The sequence below is a fragment of the Elephantulus edwardii genome, unplaced genomic scaffold (assembly GCF_000299155.1).
Source record: "Elephantulus edwardii isolate Elephantulus edwardi_28Jun2011 unplaced genomic scaffold, EleEdw1.0 scaffold00378, whole genome shotgun sequence".
Classification (NCBI taxonomy): Eukaryota; Metazoa; Chordata; class Mammalia; order Macroscelidea; family Macroscelididae; genus Elephantulus; species Elephantulus edwardii.
Genome location: NW_006400128.1, coordinates 357,531 through 381,440, shown reverse-complemented (window position 1 = coordinate 381,440; position 23,910 = coordinate 357,531). Strand labels below are relative to the sequence as shown.

Genomic DNA, 23,910 nt, shown 5'->3' with positions numbered 1-23,910 from the left:
TCCATTCGTTTGTTGATGGGCACTTAGGTTGTTTCCAACTCCTTGCTATCGTGAACAAAGCCGCGATAAACATGGGTGTGCATATATCTGCTTGGGTGGCAGTTATGGTCTCTTTGGGGTATATTCCTAGTAGTAGAATTGCTGTGTCAAATGGTATTTCTATTTGCAACTTTTTGAGAAAGCGCCACACCGCCTTCCACAGTGGTTGCACCAGGAACATATTTTTATTAAACAAAATAAAACAGAAAAATTGGAATGTCAATATGGATTGAAAATTTTTATTAAGCTTTATTAAAGTATAATGTTATTTGTTGTTGTTGTTGTTGTTGTTAGGGCTTGTCGAGTAAAGCACGACTCATAGTGATCCTATGAATAAAAGTTCTGAACCCTGTTCTATCCTGCACCATCTTCACAATTCCTGACATACAAGAGACCATTTTAGAATATGTGAGACCCCTTAAGCTCAAGTAGCAGGGAGGACCAGGACACTTTGAGGCAGGTACGTTGGGGAAATAACTACCATCTAGCTTGATCACATGGGACCCTTTAAGCTTAAACAATAGGGAGGACTGTGACACTTCAAGGTAGGTGAGAAGCCACTCCCAGAAAGGAAAAATAGGCTTCCTGTTTTGTCATCAAGGTCCTTTGGGGAAATAACTGCTGTCAAGAAGAAAGCACAAATATTAAGTGCTTCAAAAACATTGCTATACCTGAGGTAATTTTATAGTAACAGCAGCTTAATATCTACTAAGAAAAGACTCACATAATGTCAAGAAAGCAACAATCCACCTCAGCCATCATGAAAAAACAAAATGATCCTTGTCCTAAAAAAGCAGACCCAATGAATACCCCAGATAGAAAGAACCAGAAAAAAATTATAAAGATACAAATGTAGGACAAAACAATGGAAGTCAATAAGAAAGCAAATACCTCAGAGACAACAGTTCAAAAGAAATATATGGATGAGGAGCAACTTGAACAGCTATGGAGGAAAATGCAAAAGATGTAAGGAAGAATTAATAGATAAAGATGTACAAGAACTTTAAAAATCACCACAAGACAAAGAGAGTAGTTAACACAGTACTGGAAATAAAAGAAAAGCATGAAGATGCAATCCAGAATACTAAGACCAAAATGCCCTAGTGTCCAACATGCTGGTAGGACAAATAAGTAGAATTGAAAAGATGGAACAGAGGGTCAGTGAGCTGGAAGACAAGAGCCTCACTAGAAACATACTAGAAGAAAAATATGATATGAGACCTAAAGAAAATGAAGAAAACATTAGAATTTTGTGGGATGACATCAAATGCAATAACATATGTATAATGGGAATTCCAGAACAAGTGAGAGACAGGAAAATCACTGAGAAGATTGTAAAAGAAATACTAGAAGAAAACTTCCCAGGTATTTTGAACAACAGGGAAATCCACATTCAAGAAACAGAGAGAACACTAAATAGACTGGACCCAAAAAGAAAATAATCAAGACACATCATAGTTAAATTCTCCAAAATGAAAGATAACAATAGAATTCTGAAAATAGCATGAGAATAACAAATAGTTACCTACAAAGGGGAAACAATTAGATTAAATTCTGATTTCTCAGGAGAAATCATGCAAGCTAGAAGGATGTTATATACAGAAAGTTGTCAATTGCCAGGCAAGGATTCTATAACCAGCAAAACTCTCCATCAAATATGAAGGGGAAAGTAGATTATTTGCCAAAAATAAGGAACTTAAGGAATTTGTGAAAACAAGACCGCAATTACTAGAAATTTTAAGGGAAGTTCTTCACACGGAGATGCCAAAGGAAAGTGCATGGACCATAGTAACCAGAAACAACAGTAAAAGAAACACGGCAAAATGGCAAAGATAAAACCTTGCCTGACAATAATCACGCTTAATGTAAAAGGAGAAAATGAACCAATTAAGAGGAAAAGACTAGCAGAATGGATAAAAACAAAGCCCATCAATATGCTGCCGACAAGAGACACAACTAAAAAAAGAAGAGAAAAACAGACTGAAAATCAAAGGCTGGGGGGAAAATATACCAAGCAAATGGCAATCTCAAAAGAGAAGGAGTGGCAATACTAATCTCTGATAAAATAGATTTCAGAATGAAAACCACCATCAAAAGTAAGGAAGGATAATACATATTTATTAAAAGCACACACTATATCAAGAAGACATAACCTTGGTCAATATTTATGCATCAAATGATAGACCTGAAAAATACATAAAAACAATGGTTAACAGAACTCAAGAGAGAACTAGACAGCACCACAATAGTGGTATGATATTGAACACACCACTATCACCAAAGGACAGGCCTTCTCAAAAGAAAGTCAACAAAGATGCAGAATATCTAAACTATACAATCAGCCAACTTGACCTTGTGGATATATTCAGGGTACTGCACCCAACTAAAACTCAATTCACTTTCTTCTCAAGTGCACATGGTACATTCTCCAGAATCAATCATATATTAGAACAAAAAGCAAGCCTCAACAAATTCAATATCATTGAAATAATACAAAATATCTTCTCAGACCACAGTGCCATAAAACTAGAAATTAACCACAGGAGAGTAAGGCTTATAAAACTACCCATGTGCAAGCTAAATAATGTGATTGAGTTATAAAATAAATAAAGAATGATATTTAAAAGTTCCTTGAAACAAATGATAATGAAAATACAACTTGCCAAAACCCCTGGGACACAGCTAAGGCAGTCCTCAGGGGGCAGTTCATAGCAATAGGCACACACATAAAAAAGGAAGAAAGAAGAAAATCAATTATCTAACTCAACACTTTGAGCAAATAGAAAAAGAACAACAATGTATAGCCTCCAGAAGAAAAAAAAATTTTAAGGACAAGAGCTGAAATCAATGAGATAGAAAACAGAACAACAATTGAAACCATCAATAAGATGAGGAGCTGGTTTTTCAAAAGGGTCAATAGAATTGATAAACCACTGACACACTTAACAAAAGGAAAAAAAGAGAAGACACAGATAACTCAATTAAGAAATTATAGAGGTGAGATCACAAAAGAGAGAAAGTTAGAGTTCCAGGTTTGCAGACGCCACGCTCACTACTCTCTGCTCTCATGCCGGTGTTTGTGGTCAACACTAACGTGCCTTGCGCATTCGTGCCTGACGGGCTGCTCCCTGAGCTTAGCCAGCAGCTGGCACAGGCCACCGGCAGCAAACCCTCCCAGTACATCGCGGTACACATGTTCCCAGACCAGCTCATGGCTTTCGGTGACTCAAGCAACCCGTGGGCATTCGGCAGCCTGAACAGCATTGGCAAGATCGGCGGCACACAGAACCAGATCTACACCAAGCTGCTGCGCGGTCTGCTTTCCCAGCGGCTGCACATCAGCCCTGACAGGGTCTACATCAACTACTATGATAGGAACGCAGCCAATGTGGGCTGGAACAACTCCACCTTTTCCTTAGGGCCACACTTGCCTGTGTTGGGCTGTAGTGGCCCTGCCCTTCAGGTCCCAACCCAGTCCACCTCCGTGTCAGGAGAAATAAACGGTTTAGAGATGAGAGAGAGAGAGCCAGAAAGAGAGAGAGAGAGAGAGAGAGAGAGAGAGAGAGAATGAGAATGAATTAAATTGATAATATCAGAATACTATAAAAAGCTATACTCTGATAAATTTAAAAACCTAGAGAAAATGGAAAAATTCCTTGAAATGCATCCCCTACCAAGACTGGCAAGTACAGATATAGAACACTTGAACAGACCTATCACAAAAAGAAGAAAGTGAAGAGGTCATAAAAAGACCTTAAAGATCAATATCTCTCATGAATATAGATGCAAACATATTAAAAAAATAACTCATGATGACCAGGTATGCAAGGATGGTTCAACATCAGAAAAACAATCAACATAATTCACTATATTAAAAAAGTAAATAATAAAAACCATATGATCTTAGCAATTGATGTAGAAAAGGTATTTGACAAAATTCAACACCCATCCTGACAAAGACACTCAGCAAAATTGAAATAGAAGGGAATTTCCTCAGCATAGGGAAAAGTATATATGCAAAACCAAGAGCCATCATCATTCTCAAAGGAGAAAGACTGAAAGCATTTTCGTTGCAAACCCACTGTCACCACTTCTATTCAATATTGCATTGGATGTGCTTGCTAGGGCAATATGACAAGAGAAGGAAATAAAAGGCACCTAGCTTGGCAAAGCGATGGTTCAACTGTTGCTATATGCAGATGATATGATAGTATACAGAGAAAATCCCAAAGACTCAACAAAAAAACCTGTTAGAGTTAATAGGACAATTTAATAGAGTGACAGGATTTAAGATCAATATCAAATAAGTAGGATTCCTCGACAGTAACAAAAAGAACTCAGAGAAGGAAACCAAGAAAGCAATACCATTTACAATAGCCAACCACATATTGAGATACTTGGGAGTGAACCTAACTAGAGATACAAAAGACCTATACAAAGAAAACTAAAGAGCATTTCTGCAAGACACAATAAAAAGACCTAAAGAAATGAAAAATGTGCCCTGTTCATGGATAGGAAGACTCAATATTGTGAAAATGACAATCCTACGAAACACAATCTACACATTTGTTCAACGCAATCCCAATACAGATACTAAATTCATTTTTCAAAAATATTGAAAGGGAAGTTGTCACATTTATTTGGAGAGGCAAGAGGCCCCAAATAAGCAAAACACTTCTGAGAAACAAAAATGGCGTGGGAGACATAGCACTCCCTGACCTCAAAACCTACTACACAGTGGGGTAGGCAGGGAGAAAAGTGCAACGATGAATGAATGGAATTCCGAAATCTCTGTAGATGTTCACTGAAACAAAACAAAACAAAACAAACCCAACCCTACTACACAGCAGTAGTAACCAAAACAGTATTAACCAAACAGAAGGTACTGGTACAATGGCAGGCACATAGATCAAGGGAACAGAATTGAGAACCCAGAAATAAACCCAGCTATCAGTGGTCAACTGATATTCAACAAGGAAATCAAAGCTATCAAATGGAGAAATGAAAACCTCTTTAACAAAAGGTGTTGGTAAAACTGGACTTTCACCTGCAGAAAGCTAAAACAGGATCCATATCTTACCCCACACACAAAGATCAACTCAAGGTGGATCAGAGACCTGGGAGTAAAGCCCAAAACCATAAAGCTTAGAAGAGACAAACAGGGATCAAGCTTAGAAGCCCTAGTCTGTGGTATAAAGAGACTACCAAATACAGCCAGAAATGCACAGTCTAAAGAGGATAAAATTGATGAATTGATGAATCTAAAGATTAAATTCTTGTGTGCATCAAAAACTTTTCCCAACAGAGTGAAAATAAAGGCCACTAACTGGTAACAAACATTTGGTAATACTATCTCAGACAAGAGTCTCATAACAAAAGTTTACAGAATACTCCTGGGCCTCCACAAGAAAAAGACTGACAGACCAATTACAAAATGGGCAAAAGACATGGAAAGAATTTTCACAGAGGAAAATATTTGAATAGCCAAAAAACACAGGAAAAAATGCTCCAAATCACTGGCAATAAAGAGATGCAAATCGAAACCTCAATGAAATATCATCTTACTCCAGTAAAAGTGGCAAAGTTTAAGAGGACAGCAGTGATAAATGCTGGAGAGGATGTGGTGAAATAGGAACTCTTAATACATTGTTGGTGAGATTGTAAAACGGTACAAGCACTCTGGAAGGCAGTTTGGTGTCTCCTCAAAAAGCTGATCATAGAAATTTCATATGACCCAGCTATTCCACTGCTTGGAATATACCCTGAGAAAATGGTAACTGAGGCACAAGGGAGACTTATACACTAATGTTCATAGCAGCGTTATTTACTATTTACAAGAACATGGAAACAGCCCAGATGTCCAACCACAATAGAATGAATTGAGAAATTATGGTAAATTCACTCAATAGAATACTATGCAGCACACAGGAGCAATGATTTTGTTAATTATCACATAACTTGGGAGCAACTAGACAGCATTATGCTGAGTGAACTAACTCAGTCACATAAGGAGAGATACTGTAGAAACCATTATTGTAGAAAGAGGATCCAAGGGCAGGGAGGGTGGAAGCAGAGGAATGAGAATGTGCAGGGTGTGTGTGGGGGGAAGTAGTAGTTATTTAACCATGGGGTTGTACAATTTGATGGGTGGGGTGAGGGAAATTGGAAGAATCTGGTCTGAAAAGCAATCCATTCCAACTTTGTAAATAAACCAGTATAATAATTTAAAAAAAAAAAAGTACAGTAAGCATCCGCATTTGAATCTGAGACTTGGCCTCAAATTTCCACTTAATTCTTTAGAAAGTGTGTGGGATCATACAAATGACTGGGCCTCTCAGATCTCCATTTCCTCATCTGGTCAGCAGGAATGACATCATCTCCTCCCAGACTGCTGTAATCAGCCACCTGGCACAGGGCAGTGGTTTTGAGAGCCCCTCTCAGGCCACACTGAACAAAGGACCTGGCATTCTTACGGCTCCCGTACAGTCAGTACACAGTCCGTAGCATATTTAACTGCATTTAGAAGATTGGATTGATGGGTTTCAGCTTCTATAGAGCCTCCATGGACGCCCGTGCCGCAGCCTGGGCTGAGGACGGCTCCTCAGATCCCACAAGGGTGTCCCTAGCTGCACCGGTTTCCTCGCTTGGAAGTTACTAATCTATGTACTGTTCTAGCTGTTTTTGCAAGCAATGTGATATCAGTGATGTTGTTTGATAATTTCCATATTCGGTTGGATCATCTTTCTTGGGAATGGGAACAAATATGGAACTTCTTCAATCCGTTGGCCAGACAGCCTTCTTCAAATTTCCTAGCATAGTCTGGTGAATTAATTCAAGGCTGTATATGTTAATATTTCCCACAGCACCATTCAATATTGCAATTCAAGGCTTAAATTTGTTTTTCCAGTTCTCTATGCTTGAGAAATGCAGAGTTCTTCCCTTTTTATTCTCTAGTTTTAGCTGTCTGCACATTCCATTATAATATACTTTGTTTTTTCCTCTCAAGCTGCCCTTTTAAATCTTCTGTTCAGCTCTTTCACTTCAGCATGTTTTCCAAAATATGTGAGATGAATCTTTGTTATCTTTACCTCCAAGGAACACTCTGGTTGCATTTTCTCCAATACATAGCTGTTTGTTCCTGTGGCAATCCATGGGATAGTCAGCAATACTCTCCAGCACCAAAACTCAAATGCATAGATCCTTCTTCTGTCATTCTTATTCACTGACCAGCTCTCAGACACATACAGGTGATTGGAAATACCATAGCTTGAATCAGGAACATTTTAGTCTTTAAACTAACATCATTACTTTTTAGTAATTTGGAGACATTATCCTGCAATCCTGATGCCACACTCTTCTTCATAAAGTTCAGCTTACCTAATGTATTGCTCAGCATACAGACTGAATAAATATGAAGAAAGGATATGGCCCCAACACAATCCTTAGTCTTTTCATTTTAATCAGGTGACTGGTATATCTAATTAGCATCAGACTCTGGAGGCCCCAGGGTGCACTAGTGGCTTAGTGGTAAGGAGTTGCACTGCCAATCCAAAGGCACACTGTTTGAATTAACCAGCGTCTCTACAGGAGAAAAATGGGCGATCTGCTTCTGTGCTATTTACTGCCTCTGAAAACTAGCTGGAGGGTCAGCTATGGGCCAGTTCCGACATGATACTTAACAACAACAATATGTAGTTTCCATATATTTTGGTTTTTAGTCATACTTGCTCACTTTCATTGTCACCAAGTCAGAACCAACTCAGCACACCCTCCACCAGGTTTTCAACTATGTAAATTAACTGCACCAGAGGGCATTGACCATCTTTCTCCTTCAAAGTTGCTGGTGGATTTGAACAGTCAGAGGGGCAGCACAACTCCTTTTGGGCTAGTGGCCCAGAGTCTTACAATTACTATTGAAAAATTCATATATAACCCACCATTTGTCAAGTCATTATTTTCCCATGGAAGTTTATTGGTATCAATCATATCAGCCATGTTTTATCACTTCATTCACACCTTTCCCATTACTATTAAAGAAAACTATATAAAAAGTATGTCTCGATCCAAGATGGTGGCAGAGGTAGAGACAGTGTGGTGAGCTGCAGGAGCAGCAAACCACTTCAAGCAGGGCCATTATGGCCTCCTACAGACTTCAGCTTATTGATAATTGAACACTTAAACAGTTGATGAATGGCCCTCAGTGAGGATCGAGGCTCAACAATAGGAATTCAAGGATTCCCAAGGAGGAATGGGTGAGTCTCGTGGCTCCCAACCCCCTCCTACAGAGCCCACGCCATGCTGCACAGCCGCTGTAGCTCCATGAGGCTTCCACAGCCGGAACCAATGGATTCCCTCACCCAGGATGGATGCTGGGCACTGGTCCTCCTCAAGACTGGTACAGTGAAGCCACCACACAGCTGCAAGGTGGACTTGTTCTGGAGAGAATTCTTGGAGCCAGGATGGCAGCAGTGGGGGAAGTGGGCGCCCGCCGGCCACCAGCACAAGAGGGGCCGCGCGGCTGCCGAGCGCCCGTGTGGCGGGGTGGGGGGCGTGCCCCCAACGGCTGCCCGCGCTGAGGGGGCTGTGCCCCCCCGCCGCCCCCCCACACTGGGGGGGCGCACGCCCCGCTGGCCGCCTGCGTAGGAGGTGGGGGATGGGATGCATGCCCGCCATCTGCTGATTTGGGTTTTCTTGGACAGGCGAGAGAAGACGATTACCTATACAATGGATTGCTGAAAGTCACTGTGAGTCTGATGACCTTAACAGTGGCAGCATGCACAAGAGGACCGAAATCCTAAATGCTCCACATATTTTGTTCTGTTGAGTGCTTCTGCCAAAAGATGGTTAGACCTGGGGGGAGTCTGTTCACAATTCTCAGGTTCCCTTTATCATATATAAAGGGGGAGGGCAGTGACACCTACTTCAAAATATAGTATGACCACTTATGGGAGGGTTAAAAGTGGCAGTGCTGGAATGGGAGACACTATCCCTGACCACAGAGTCTTCAGTCAGGCAAGGGGACCAGTCTGGGGTAGGGGCAATTGGAGGGGGAGTATACCAGCCAGCTCCTGGGGGGTGTTGCCCTGCTTGGGATGGGCTGCCCTCGGCCCCCGGCTCAGAGGAAGCTGTCGAGGCCCTCTGCCCGGGGTGGGCTGCCCTCAGCCCTCGGCTCGGGGTGAGCCGTCACGGCCCTCAGGGTGAGCTCCTCAGTCCCCAGATTGTGCCATCTGACCCCTGGGTGGGGAAGGGGGGGGAAAAAAGGACGCCTAGGGTATCCAGAGAATGTTACCTAGGCCACCTTCTGCCACCCTCCCCCCCCCAGTAAACCTGAAAGCAACACCCTCAAAGCCCTTCTATTTGTAACTCATAAGTTTGTTCTCTCTAGGTTTGCTCCCTTTCCTATAGGTAACCTTAACTCTGAGTTTTACTCCAGAATTGACCCTGAACCCGGTGCCAGTGACAAAAAGGAAATACAACTGACAGCTAAGGAAGCAAAGGCAGATGGAGCCTCTGGGTTCAACCAGCCATCCCCACTGGGAAAACACTTTGCAGTCCAGAGGGGAGCAAATGACAGGAAAATATCTTCTAACAGAGCAAGAAGGCAAGCAGCTTTACCCAAGACCACCAGTAAGGAGATAAAGCATCCTCCCTTCACTCCTTTACATCTACGCCCCTGTTCAGCATGAAGAAGCCAGAGAGTCAGCATCTAATTCCCAAATCAACAAGACAGATGGTTTAATTACCACTGGAAAATGCTTGTCATTCCTCTATAGCATCTGGTCCCCACTGGACCCTCATCATTTCCTTCACCTGCTCCCCCCACTGACCAAACTGTGCAGCTCTGCAGCTACATCCTGGCCCATCCTCACCCTTCTGCCCCCAACCCTCACCTCCTTGTACCCCCAATATGTTTTTCCCAATAAAATAAAAAATAAAGTATGTCTCTTTTCCCCTCAAACCCTGGGCATCTAATAATAATCCATGAGTATTAATGTTTGCATATTTTATCTCACTCACCTATTAATTTCATTTCGTAAAAGTGAAAACTTATAGTATTTATCTTTTTTGTGATTGACTTATTTTTTAAAGATAGATTCTTATTTTATATTGGTTGCATATAAAATTCATATACATTGTGTTTCAGTCATATACATTGTATTTCACACATTTCTTCATTCACATTGTGTTTCATATGGTCATTCCCACACATTTCATTTTATAAAACCAAATCACCATTGATCTGTGCCCATTATCACCCTGTCTTTTCATATCCCACTGTATCTTTCCTACTTTCTTCATCCTCTCCCTCCATTCACCAAACTTTGCTACAAGAAAAAAGACTGATAACTCATTTACAAAATAGCCAAAAGACATGGAAAGACCTTTCACAGAGGAAGATATTTGGATGACCAACAGACACATGAAAAATGCTCAGCATCACTGGTAATAAGAGAGATCCAAATTAAAAAAAAAAAAAGAAAGATCCAAATCAAAACCACATATGACCCCAGTAGCAGTGGCAAAGCTTAACAGGACAGGAAGAAACAAATGTTGGCAAGGACGTGGAGAGATTGGAACTCTTATACACTGTTAGTGGGACTGAAAAAAGATACAACCATTCTGGAAGGCAGTTTGGCATTTTCTAAAAAAATTGAACATAGACTTTTCATATCACCCAGCTATTCCACTGCTAGCAATATACCCCGAGAAAAATAGAACTGAGATACAATAAAGATTTGTACACTGGTGTTCATAGCAGTGCTACTCACAATAGCAAGAAAACAGAAACAACTCAAATGTCCTCTAAGAGACAAATGGATTGAAAAATTGTGGTACATTCACACGACAGAATACTATGCAGCACTCAGGAGCAGGATTTTGAAAAATACTATGTAACATTATGGCGAATGAATTAACTCAGTCACATAAGGACAAATATTGCAGAAGACCATTAGTATAAAAACAGAAGGATGTAAGATGTGTACAAAAGTCCAAAGAGGAAAAGGGAGGAGGTAGGGGAATTGAAGGGGGGAAATCACAGAGTCACAGAGATTGAGTTATTTTGCAGAATATAAGGCCCTCCAGAATAATTCACATTGCTAAATGTTTTAAGAACTCATTTTCATTACTGAATACTATTCTATTGTATGCATGTACCACATTTAATCCTTCTCTATTTATTCACAGATGAGCATTTAGGCTATTTTCTTTTTTGCTCTTCTGAACTATGATACAATGGATACAGGAGCACTTACAACAGTTCTTGTTACTTGTATTTGAACCTAAGGGTATATATATATAGGAGTAGAATTTCTGAGTCATATGGTAGCTCTACCTCTAGCTTTTTGAGGAAGTATCAGACTGTTTTAACACTCTCACCAGCAATAAATAAGCATTACAATTTTCTCACACTTGTTATGTGAAAACTTTTTTGTTTCTCATTAGAATTTTGATTTGTCTTTCTCTGACAGCTAATAACACTGAATATTTTTATGAGTTTGTTGGCCATTTGATTATCTTCTTTTATGTCTGTTAATGTCTCTTGTATATTTTCTTAATGGATTCTCTCTTTTTTTCTACTTTGCCTTTGCCCAACTTAATATGTGCCTATGCAAAATCATGTGAAACTTATACCTAGACCAAGAGGTATATAAAACCAAACTTATACCTAAACCAAGCAAGGAAGCACTGCACAGTTTAAAATTAAGAAAGGTGTGTGAGAGGACTGCATCATTTCTCCACAACTATTCAAACTGTATGCTGATCAAATAATTCAAGAAGCTAAACTCTATTAAGAGGAATGTGGCATCAAATCAGAAGACTCATCAGCAACCTACATTATGCCCATCATTGCCCTGTCTGTTTGCCCAGATCCTTCCCATTTGTTTCCCCCTCTCCCCTCACCAAATTGTGTAGCCCTGTGGTTTCACCACCACCTATCCTCTTCCCTCTGTGTTCTCCCTCCCCCTTGAGCTCCCATACATGTTTAACTAGTTATCTTTCTATTTTTACAATAATGGTCTTAACACAGTATTTGTCCCTATAAGACATTATTAGTTCACTCAGCAAAATGCTCTTATTCTTTTAAAGGAGCTCTGGTGGTGGAGTTTGCAGAGAATTGCACTGCTAACCCAAATGTCGTATTTCCCTGTAGGTTTCAGTCCTCCAAGAAAGAAAGATGGCCAGTCTCCTCACAGTATCCGAATTCCAAGGAATGTCAGCTATAAGTCAGTTCTGACTGGACAATCATGTTTTGTTAGTTTATTCTCTTAGACACTGTAAATGGAGTTCTTTCCTTAATCTCCTTTTCAGATTTATCATTGTTACTGTAAAATAAGGGAGTTCTGGTGGCTAGTTGGTAAGGCGTTGTGCTGCCAACTCAAAGACATTCAAATCCACCAGCTGCTCTGTGGAAGAAAGACGGGCAAACTCCTCCCATAATATTTAAAGCCTTTGAAAACCAACTGGAAAGGCAGCTATGAGTTGGTTCCAACTAATGGAAATAAGAGAGAGGTATACAGTAACCCAATTGATTTCTGTGTGTTAACCTTGTATCCTGCAACACTGCAATATTCTTCTATAGTTGTAGAAGCATTTTAGTAGATTCTCTGGGATTTTCTATATGGAAGGTCATGCAATCTTGTGAATACAGATATTTTTACCTCAAACTATTTTTCTTTAAATTCTGGCTAGGGTGTAAAATAATAAGGCAGGAAAATTAAGAGAATCTTTAATCATTAACAGTTATACATTGCAAATACTTTCACTTTGTATTTAAGTCGTTCTTAAATAGCCCTCATCATTCATAAAACTATCAAAAATGTACGTAAAATAATAACTATGATGAAAACATGGAGTAAACATACTTACAGAGACTTTACAATATCTGGAATAATGACATTGAGCCAGCATACTTATGAAAAAAACTTACCATCCACTGCCACCAATATTGCAGTCCGACCTTTTCTTTCATGTTCAGTCATGAATTCATCTATTTCATTACTAATGATGATACCATTTCTAATCATCCATTCACGGTTACCAATGAGTACTTTGTACTGCTGAACATTACGAGCATCTGAAATAAAATACAGAATGCTTAGTGAGTTCATGTAATCTTTTTAACAACTCCATGCTACAAGTTCTTCCTATCTAACCATGCAAGGCTACTACATTATATTTTTCTGAGACTAGAGCCTACAGCAGTTATTTTCAAATTTTCTAGGAATATTCTCTGTTCTTTCTTGACCAAGGATCTTTGTACACATTTCTGCCTCCATCCAGAATACACTCACCTAACCGCTTCAAATAATATATTCCATCATATTCCTTAAGAGCTAGTTTAAATGTTGCTTTCTTAGTTTCTCTTTGACCTTATAGAACAATTAAATTAAATTAAAAATATTTCTTATGTGTTAGTAACTGAATATGGCTGGACACAAAAATATGTAAAGGAAGTAGACAAATGGCATTCTGATGACATGTTCCACCCAATCCCTCTAGAACAGAGATGTGAAAAATCAAGTGAAATGCATACAGATGATAACCCTAGAAGTCTGAGCATCAAATGAGAATATAAAAAGAAATTGATTAAATGCAAATCAGAAAGGGAGACAGAATGGTAGTGATAGCTGAGGAGTGAGAAAAAGTGGTTCTCCACATGGTTTCCAGCTATCTTAAGATCCAGAAGGAAATATATGTGGGCAAACCCCCCCCCCTTCATGGAATCCCCATTGAGACAAAAAAACCAGGGTGGATATATACAGAATAAAATAAAGTGGGCAGAATATGAGCTGGGAGTGGACAGTGAAGCAAAGCAGATGACAAATCTTGAGGCATGGGCAACTGCAGACAAAGGAGGGCATAATTAACAAAAAGAAAACAGAATAACTTGCTAGTAAAGAGCTCCAATACTCTGAATTAAAGGTCTACACTATAAGGAAAGCTTGGGGTGTACTGCTTGGAGATACTAGAATCTGGACAATGCCCTTACTTTGATTTAATCATGAACTAAGTAACTAGCTGTACCAGCCAGTAAACAGTGAGTGGAGAATGAATTTTTTATCTCCTTTCCCCAACACACCTTCTAAGTGACCTGGCTTCATCAAATAGAGAAGACTCCACTGTTGTACTATGCCCACTTGGTTAGCTCAGCAGCCACCTGTCACACTGTGTAACAAATGACTGTGGGGTTCATGTGTATAATAAGTTATATTCACACATAACACACGACTTACTCCAGTGGCTTCAGTTATTGGAGGAGTATACCAGAGTAAACCACAGCTGGGCTTCTGTTCTACTCATGGGCAAATACTCCCATGGACTGTGCAATAGATGTCAGGCAACAATTCTGAGCCATAAGGGGAATGATTGTATAAAACACAGTGTGAGTGAAGGATTGTGTAAAACATAATATATATAATTTTTGTATGCACACAAATATAAAATATTTTTTAAAAATAAGTAAAAAATTGATAACAAGTATTTTTTAAAGCATACTATGTACAAAATATGTACACCAGCATATTGTCATTCATTACTGTTGAGTCAGAACCAACTCACAGCTGACCCTCTAGAGGGTTTTCAGACGCTGTAAATTGTATAAGAGGAGATTGTTCACTTTTTCCCCTCAGAGCAGCTAGCGTTCTCCTAAAATAGCAGACCTGATTAATTAGTACCTAATGAATACATCAGAGACAGGAAGGCAGAAGAAATATGCCAACATGGAGTTTCAAGAACTGGTAATGAAAAAATTACAAATGTTGGAAGTAAGAGGTGAAACTTTAAGTAAAGAACAACAAGAAATGGAAAATATCACAAGTCAGAAAGGGTACAACTAACACAGTACCAGAAACAACAAAAAAGCATGGAAATGCAATCGGAACTATCAAGACTGAAATGGCGGAAATTCTCAACATGTTGGAAGTGTGCACACACACACACACACACACACACACACACACACACAACAGAATAGAAGAGATGGAACGGAGAATTAGCAGATAGGAGACCTTCAATGAGAAACTGTCACTATATGCAGATACTGTACACAGAAAAAAACCCGAAGACTCCACAAAATAACTCCCTGTTAGACATAGTAGAAGACAAATTTAATAGAGTGGCAGGATATAAGATCAACATATAAAAATCAGTTGGATTCTCTACAATAACAAAGAAAGTGGGGAAAAGGAAACCAGAAAAACAATGCCATGTACAATAGCCAAGCACAAGATGAAATACTTAGGAATAAATCTAGCTAGAGACAAAAAAGACCTTTATAAGGAAAACTATAAAACATTACTACAAGAAACAATAAGGGACCTAACTAAAGGGAAAACTACCCCCTGCTCATGGATAGGAAGACAAAACATTGTGGAAAACAACAATTCTACCAAAATCAATGTATATGAATGATTGTATACAAATCAATAAAAAAATATTCTATGAAAGAAATGGAAAACTACCTAAATAAATAGAAAGACATTCCATGTACCACTGATAAACAGGCTTTGGAAGAATTACTATTATTAAGTAGTTGATACTACCTAAAGAGTCAAGGCAATTTCAGTTAAAACTTCGTCAGAATTTTTTTTTAAAAAAATATAAAAAGTGACTCTCAAATCCACATAAATGGTGAAGGGTGACAAATAGAGAAAACAATTTTGAAAAGAAGAACAAAGTAGAAGGGGTCATACTTCCAATTTCAAAACTTATTATAAGTTGACAATAATCAAAACAATGATATTCTAGGGGTAAACCTAAAACCTATAAAAATCAATGGAGGGGGGAAAAAGAACAAATTTAAAAGTTAAAGTCTACCACATGAATAGACTTTCAAACATAGTAAAAAAATGCACAATCAGAAAAGGATAAAATAGATTAATTGAACCTTCTAAAAAGAAAATCCAGTTCCTCAGCAGTCCCGTGGATCTGTCTCTTGCTTCAACAGTGTTTGGATAGAACAGACTCGGCGACTTCCCCCTTCCAGCCTCCAACTACCCTCCATCTTCATCTCCAGGCATAACCTCGGGACCATCTTAACCATCTCCTATTTTCGGGACCAGCTAACACCGTTTTGTTGTGTGGTGTTTTTTTTTTTGTTAGCCCCCAAACCTCGACCAATTATGAGCTCTCAGATCCATCAAAATTATTCCGCCGAAGCAGAAGCCAGCGTCAACCTGCACCTGCAGGCCTCTTACACCTACCTCTCTCTGAGTTTTTATTTTGACCACAATGATGTGGCCTTGGAAGGTGTGGGACACTTCTTTCGCGAGGTGGCGAAGGAAAAGTGCGAGGGTGCTGAGAGGCTCTTGAAGCTGCAACACCAGCGCAACAGCCATGTCCTCTTCCAAGATATCCAGAAGCCATCCCAGGATGAATGGGGTAAAACCCTGGACGCCATGCAAGCAGCGCTGGCCTTGGAGAAGAACCTAAACCAGGCCCTTCTGGATCTGCACCCCGTGGGTTCTGCCCACACTCATCTCTGTGACTTTCTGGAGAACCACTTCCAAGATGAGGAAGTGACACTGTTGAAGAAGATGGGTGACCAACATTAGAAGACTGGGAGGCCCCCAGGCTGGGCTGGGCGAGTATCTCTTTAAGTGTCTCATTCTTAAGCACGACTATGGGCCTGCGGGGACCTGCAGGGGAGACCTCTGGTCCCCCTGCCATCAGCAGCAAGCTTCTCTATCCCACTATGATGTAGAATCCTATCCACCCAGAAACCTCTCGCCCAAGCCTTGGACCAAATGAAACAATAAAGCTTTTTGCAACAGATAATAAAAAAAATCCTTGTATGCATCAGCAAATGTCTCCAAAAGCATGACAAGAAAGCCCCTAAAGTGAGAAAAAATAATGAGCAATGACTTGTCCAACACATATAAAAAAATTTATAGAATACTCCAGACTCTCAACAAGAAAAAGTCTAACAACCCAATTACAAAATGGGCAGAAAATATGAAAAAAAACAACAAAAACCACCCTCTTAACCAAAGAGTATACTGAGATGGCCAACAAGCACCTGAAGAAATGCACAAGATTTTAACTATTGAAGAGATAGCAATCAAAACAACAATGTGATACCACTTCATTTCTACTAGGATGGCTATAATAAAAAGGAAGGGAAAAATGTTTGTAAAGATATGAAGATATCAGAATCCTCATCCATTGCTGGAGGGAATATAAAATGTTTTAGCCATGTGGAAAATAGTCTGACAGTTTCTCAAAATGTTAAACAAAGAATGATCATATGAAGCAGCAAATCCACAGCTAGGCATTTACCCCAAAGACTTGAAAGCAGAGACCCAAATAGATTCTTTTATATCAATGTTCACTGCAGTAATATTCACTGCTATAGTTAAAAGTTAAAAGGTAGAAACAATAAAAATGCCTATCAACAGAAGAACGGATCCTGTGCAGCAGCTGGTGGATTAAAACCATGTGCCTTTGGGATGGCAGTGCAGCTCCTTACCACTAGGCCACCAGAGCTCCTTTATGTGATACATATGAAAAAATATTATTTAAGCATACAAGGAATGAAATTCTGATACTTATTACAATTGTGCTAAATGAAATAAGCCTGACACACAAAAAGACAAATAGTGCATAATCTTACTTATATAAAGTATCTAAAATTGGCATATTCCTAGAAATAGAAAGTGGACTATATGTCACCAGGGGCTGACACAAATGTCTGAATAATTGTGATGACTACCTAGAATTTTAATGTATTTAATGATTGAAATGCTAAATTTTATGTTATATGCATTTTAACACAATAAAATAAAGAAAAATAATAGAAAGGGGGCAGAACTGAGAAAATAAAGTCTTTGAGGTGTTAAGAAAAAAAGAAATTTCTAGCAAAAATGAAGAGATTCATGATGCAAGATACTTTCCTTGAATGAAATATACTATTGGGGGGGAAAAAAACCAAAACCTGAAATAATAAATATCTGCAAAACTAATTTTCTATATAAAAATACAAGATAATTTGTTAAGAGAACTAGGGAGAGAGTCATAAGATCTTTTAAGATTTGTAAAAGTAGGCGAGCTCTGGTGGCCTAGTGGCAAGAAGCTGCACTGCAGTCCCAGAGGAGTGTGGTTCATATCCATCAGAAGCTTTGCTGGAGAAGGAGGAGCAATCTCCTCCTGTACCAGTCAGATCTGATTTGACGGTACACACACACACACACACACACACACACACACACACACAAAAAATAAATTTAAAAAAATTAAAAAAATTGTAAAAGTAAAAGGTTTGGAGTAGTTGTGAAACAGGATTACTTAATAAAAAGAGATCACATAGAAGGCTAACTAGTAAAACATGTATGGGGATCCAAGGAGGTAAAAGGTGGGAGCAGAGGGATGAGGATGGGGGGGATAATAGGGTCTCACAATTTGGTGGGTGGAGGGAGGGGATAAAGGAAATGGGAAAGATCCAGCAGGATCTGAAAAGATGGGGTAATGATGAACACAGTTCAATGTCGATTAATTTTATAAAACACAATGAGTGAGAATGACTATATAAAACATAATGTGAAAGAAGGAGAGTGTGAAATACAATGTATATTAATTTTGTATGTAAACTGCCATAAAATAGAAATTTTTAAATAGATCACATAAAGGCTCAATCTCATCACACTGTAGTGGAATCTATGAATACAGTTATGAAATCATTTTTAGTAACTTGAGTAAAGCAGCAAAGGTCTATTATATAATTTATTTACAAGAATAAAATGATGATGTAAAGTTTTCTTTCACATGTTCAGGGTTATAAAGTTAGCAATCTATCCATAAATTTCCCATAATATGTACTACAAATGGAAATCAGCTTACTTGAGAGTTGGGCAATCAATGAAGATGAAGTTGGTGACTGTTCATTACATGCATCAATTTGAATCAGGGATGTATTTTCAATATTATTTTCTTCTGTCTCCCAGTTAGCCTTATACAGTAAACCTTCAATGTTGGTAACTTTACAGCTTATACCGCAGCCTGGCACAACCTGGAAATCTATGCAGGTACCCAAGGTTTCAGTGTTCAGCTCCTAATAAACAGAAGAGTTTCCCCAGCTGTTTTAATAACACAAGGCTATTTATTGGTATGTTTAAAAATTACCAAAAGAATCAAATCTATTGTAGTGCAATCTATTTCAACTTACAGTGACCCTCAAGGACAGTTTCCAAGGTTTCCAAGGCCATAAATATTTATTCAAGCCGACTGTCAAAACTTTAAATTGATGAGTATGAATTGCTAATATTTTTAAGCAGCCAAGTACTTAATCATTGTGCTACCAGGACTTCTTTTTTCTATCTAAAATTTTTATTATTAATTTTAATGAATGTTTACAGAAACTTCGGATTTCCATTCATTCATTATTGCATTTTTCTTCCTGCCTACCCCTTCCCCCCCATATGCTCTTCTCTTTGAAAAGTGAAAGAAAAATCCTTTCAGTTATACAGTCCCTCCCCCCAAGTCCACTCCACTGTGCAGCCTTCATTCTGGAACTCCTGTCATGACAAGAATACCCAATCCTATATCCTTTTTAAACAGTTCTCTCCCTCATCTGTTTCAATGCAGTATACATTGGATTTTTTATTAATCTTTATTTTTATTTTAATGTTTTTTTTCCTTTTCTTTATTTTTTCTTGTGTCGACTCAGATCTGTCTGACTGGCACAAGAGGAGATTGTCCCTCTGTCTCCAGCGAAGCATCTGGTGGATTAGAACTGTGCGCCTTCAGGATTACAGTGCAGCTTCTTGCCACTAGGCCACCAGAGATCCCCCTTGATGGAAATTTTTAAAAACTTACCTTAGTGTAAAAAGAGTCACACTTCAGATAATAAAAGTAATTTATTTTTCTCACAATTTAAGAAACATTTTAGAATTCAGCCACAGCCTTTAATTCCAAGTGACTTCTTCATTGTCTCTCAATTCTCTTTTACATAACATACTCTTGTTCCGGAAGGCAGTTAGTTTTTTGTTGTTCCTTTTGTCTAGATAATATCCAATCAAAAATCCTACAGGAACGAGCACATGAACCCAGTGGTTGCGGACCATGTTCAGTAAAGTCATGATTTCTGCATCCCAAGCACAGAAAGTTCTGTAAAGAATTAAAACTTTCCTACAATCCCTTGAAAGAAGCTCAGCCCTTCATGAAAGATCAATAATGAGAATAGAAGAAAAATTAATTTTCCCTAGTAATATGTGAGAACTATGTGTTGATATTTAAACAGTAAGTGCCTAAAGTAAAATGGGCAAAATTATCAAGTAACACTTGCAGGACTTTGATTTTGCTTAGCACCAACTGCCAACCCAAACACGACACATGGTTTGAATCCACCACCTGCTCTGAGGAAGAAAGATGGAAAATCTCCTTCCATGTGATTTATTGCCTCTGAAAACCTGTTGAAGCTATGAGTTGGTTCCAATTCTACACAACAACAAAGTAAGAGTAAAATCAATGTTAGTACAGTGATGTTAAGCACTTGCCTGCTAACTGGAAGGTCAATGAGTCAAGATTTTACAATAAATAGATATGGTAGTAAAGCTCCAGAAATACAGCCTTGAAAACTTCATGAGGCAGGCCTACTTTGTCCGACAAGGTTACTTATAAATCCTACCCCACCTTGTATCATCCTACTCCTACCAGATCATAACAGATAACCAGGACACGGCCCTCATGACCTCACTAAAGAACCTGGACTAATGATTACTAAATGGCTGTTCAGATTCCACTTACAGAACCCTTAAACTATGATGGCAGTAAATGCCAGCAGATAAAACCTTGTTTGCTCAGGAATAAAGAAAGCCTCTGTCAGTAAACGCAATTCCTTTTCTAGTCTTTTTGAACAGTATGTAATGACATTTTATTTCCCCACCTATTAACTAATTATTATAGCCATTGATGGCACAGTAATAGACTTAGGCATGCATGATCTATATCTAATACAAGTAAGGGAGCTCTGGTGGCCTAGTGGTAAGGAGTCCAAAGGAACATGGTGTTAATCCACCAGATGCTACACAGAAGAAGACAGGCAATCTTCTCCTGTAGGATTAACTGCCTCTGAAAACCTATAGAAGGGTCAGCTGCCAGTCGATTACAACACAATGGTACAAAATTAGAAGTATAATTATGTTATGCATGCCACAGGTTTTTCTTACTCTTCAAAAAAACATGCCAACCGAAACAAACAAAAAGACCAACCAAAGATATATTTATAGTTCACAAAGAGAAACTGTCAGTTACGTCTTAATGCATTTCTTTCTTACCCCGAGTAACATTTGAGGTCTTCATATTGCCCATATAAAGCAATTAATTCACCTTTGGTGCTTATATAAGACTTTAAAAAATTCTAAATAAATCATATTCTTCAGTACACATGCATTTTACAAAAGGATAAAACCAATCAAGTAATATTACTATAAATGCTATGGTAAATTTAAAATAAAGAAAATTCCAAGTAAATGGAGGTATGTTTTATAATGAACTAGAGGATATACGGTCAGTTTCTCAGTTTAAAGGCAGCAATGAATTGTATTCTGCAACTAATCTGTAAATAGTTATTTTTCTCTGAAATACCATAGTTTTATAAATGTGTTCTTTTTAGCATCGATTCATGCAAGTCTCTAATGAAATGTTGTTTGGTGCCCTTGAGTCAATGTTGAATCATAGCAACCTTATAAACAATACATCTGAATCCTGTCCTACCCTGTACCATCCTCACCTCTCTGATATTCTCTAGTCCATTCTTTTTTTTTTTAATTATTATTAAATTTTATTAGTTTTAATGAACATTTACAGAGATTTTGGGTTCTCATTCATTCATTCATTCATTGTTGCACTGTTTTCTCTACCCTCCTCCCCAGTTCATTCTTTCTCCCCCACCCCGAATGTCTGTTTTAATTGTCCAATTGCCACAGTGCTTGTCAAAGCCAGTTCTGATTAATCTTCTTTGTCAGTGTGTCTTTTGCCATTCCCTATCACTCCTCCCTGAGAGAGACTTCACCCTGATTCATAAGGAAAAGGGGATGGCATATTCTCTTAGCTACTTCTTGCTGAAAAGGGACGCTGTGGGTTTCAGGGTGAAGATCTTCTCTCACTACTCTAAAGGGCCCCTTTGGCAGTAGGAAACACATAGACTATTATGGAGATTGATTTTGGAATTTAGATGCACTGTTATTAATTGTGCTTAGCCGTACATGTTCATATCCTTGAAGATGTATCATGGAGGTATTGCAACCTAGAAGACACAAATTTAACTAACAAGTTAAAAGTACATGAGTCAAAAATTAACAAGCAATAATATTCCGAGTAGAGGTTCTAGTAGTGGTGCAAATCAAGTTACAGAGGGAAGGTGGTTCTTACAATAAAAGGCCTATAGACTAGCTCTAGTCCATTCTTAATAGTCATTGTGCCAATCCATCTTTCTGAGGGTCTTCCTCTCTTTCTCTGCATTCCACTTTCCCCAGAATAATATATTTTTTCCTAAGGACTGCAGCCTTCAATATGGATTGAGGCTCAATGTCAAGAAGACAAAGATTCTCACCACTGGACCAACTGGCAGCATCAAGATGGATGGTGAAGAGACTGAGATTGTTCACACCTTTAGTTTGCTTGGCCCTACTGTCAACACTCTTGGCACCACTAGCCAGGAAATTAAAAGACGTATTGCGATGGGAAAGTCTGCTGTTAGGGACCTTTCCAAAGTTCTGAAGAGCAATGGAGTCTCTCTGGAGACTAAGGTGTGTCTGATACAGGCCATGGTCTTTGCTATACCACTTGTATAGAGAGTTGGATGACTAAGGAGGATAAAAGGAGAATTGATGCCTTTGAGCTGTGGTGCTGGAGAAGAGTATTGAGGGTTCCATGGGCTGCTAGGAAAACAAACAGACTCATCCTGGAGAGGGTTAAACTGGGCTACTCCTTGGAGGTAAGGACTCTGAAGCTTTGTCTGAAGTTTGGACATGTTCTGAGGGACCAGTCCTTGGAGAGGTACATCATGCTTGGGACGGTGGAGGAACAGCACAGGAGGGGAAGGCGTTCTGTGAGGTGGATTGATTCAGTGACTGGGGTAATCGGGATGGGTGTGTTGGAGACAGTGTGATTGGCACAGGGCAGAGCAGAGTTTAGGGCTGTTGTACATAGGGTCACTATGAGTTCTAAGCGACTCAATGGCACATAACAACAACAAGGCAAATCTCCTCACAATATTAGCAAAGTATGTGAAACAAAGTTTCACCATCCTTGCTTCTAAAGAGCACATTGGTTGTATTTCCTCTAAGACCAACGTGTTTGTTCTTTTGACAGTTCCTGTGATATTCAGAACTCTTCCTTAATACCACAATTCAAAAGTACAGATTTCTTCTATCATCTTTATTCATTGTCCAACTTTTGGAGACAAAAACTGAAAAAATAACATGGCTTAGATAACATTTGACATCCTTGCTCTTTAGCACTTTAGAAAAGGTCCTTGAAAGTAAATTTTCCCAACGTAGCACATCTTCATGTTCTTGACTGCTGTAACCATACATGTTGACTATGGATCCAAGTTAAACTGAAGTAATTGACAATTTCAATCTTTTCTCCATCTATTATGATGTTGCCTATTGTTCCAGTGGTGAGGATTTTTGTTTTCTTGATGTAGAGATGTAAACCATATTGAAGGCTGTAGTCCCTCACCTTCTGCATCAAGTGTTTCAAGTCCTCTTCACTTTCTACTAGCAAGGTTATGTCATTTTCATAAGGCACCTTATTGAAATACTTTTCTCATATGAGGTACTTTCTTTAAGTTTGTACTATGTGGAGTACTTTTACTTCTCCAGAAAAAGATGGAAATCGTAATCAACTCATTTCTCTTGTTGTTGTTGT

General features: G+C 38.8%; 2 protein-coding genes across 2 annotated transcripts in view; one reads left to right on the top strand and one right to left on the bottom strand.

The window, feature by feature from the left end:
- ATP7A (ATPase, Cu++ transporting, alpha polypeptide) overlaps positions 1–23,910 on the bottom strand; it is a 342,426-nt gene that overhangs the window by 97,046 nt on the left and 221,470 nt on the right. Inside the window, exons 16-17 of the mRNA XM_006902187.1 lie at positions 18,877–19,087; positions 12,971–13,117 (exon numbers count right to left, since the gene is read on the bottom strand). Coding sequence (XP_006902249.1) covers positions 12,971–13,117; positions 18,877–19,087 — 358 coding nt within the window. The remainder of the gene's footprint in view (positions 1–12,970; positions 13,118–18,876; positions 19,088–23,910) is intronic.
- Positions 3,107–8,682, top strand: LOC102860372 (macrophage migration inhibitory factor-like). Its single transcript, XM_006902193.1, has 2 exons — positions 3,107–3,542; positions 8,498–8,682. The coding sequence occupies exons 1-2, from the start codon at positions 3,107–3,109 to the stop codon at positions 8,680–8,682; spliced, it is 621 nt and encodes a 206-aa protein (XP_006902255.1).

Bases quoted from the DNA above. Each gene is read 5' to 3' on its own strand.
- LOC102860372 (XM_006902193.1), top strand. From the start codon at position 3,107: ATGCCGGTGTTTGTGGTCAACACTAACGTGCCTTGCGCATTCGTGCCT. The intron at 3,543-8,497 runs GTTTAGAGATGA...TCTTGGAGCCAG, and splicing joins CGTGTCAGGAGAAATAAACG to GATGGCAGCAGTGGGGGAAG.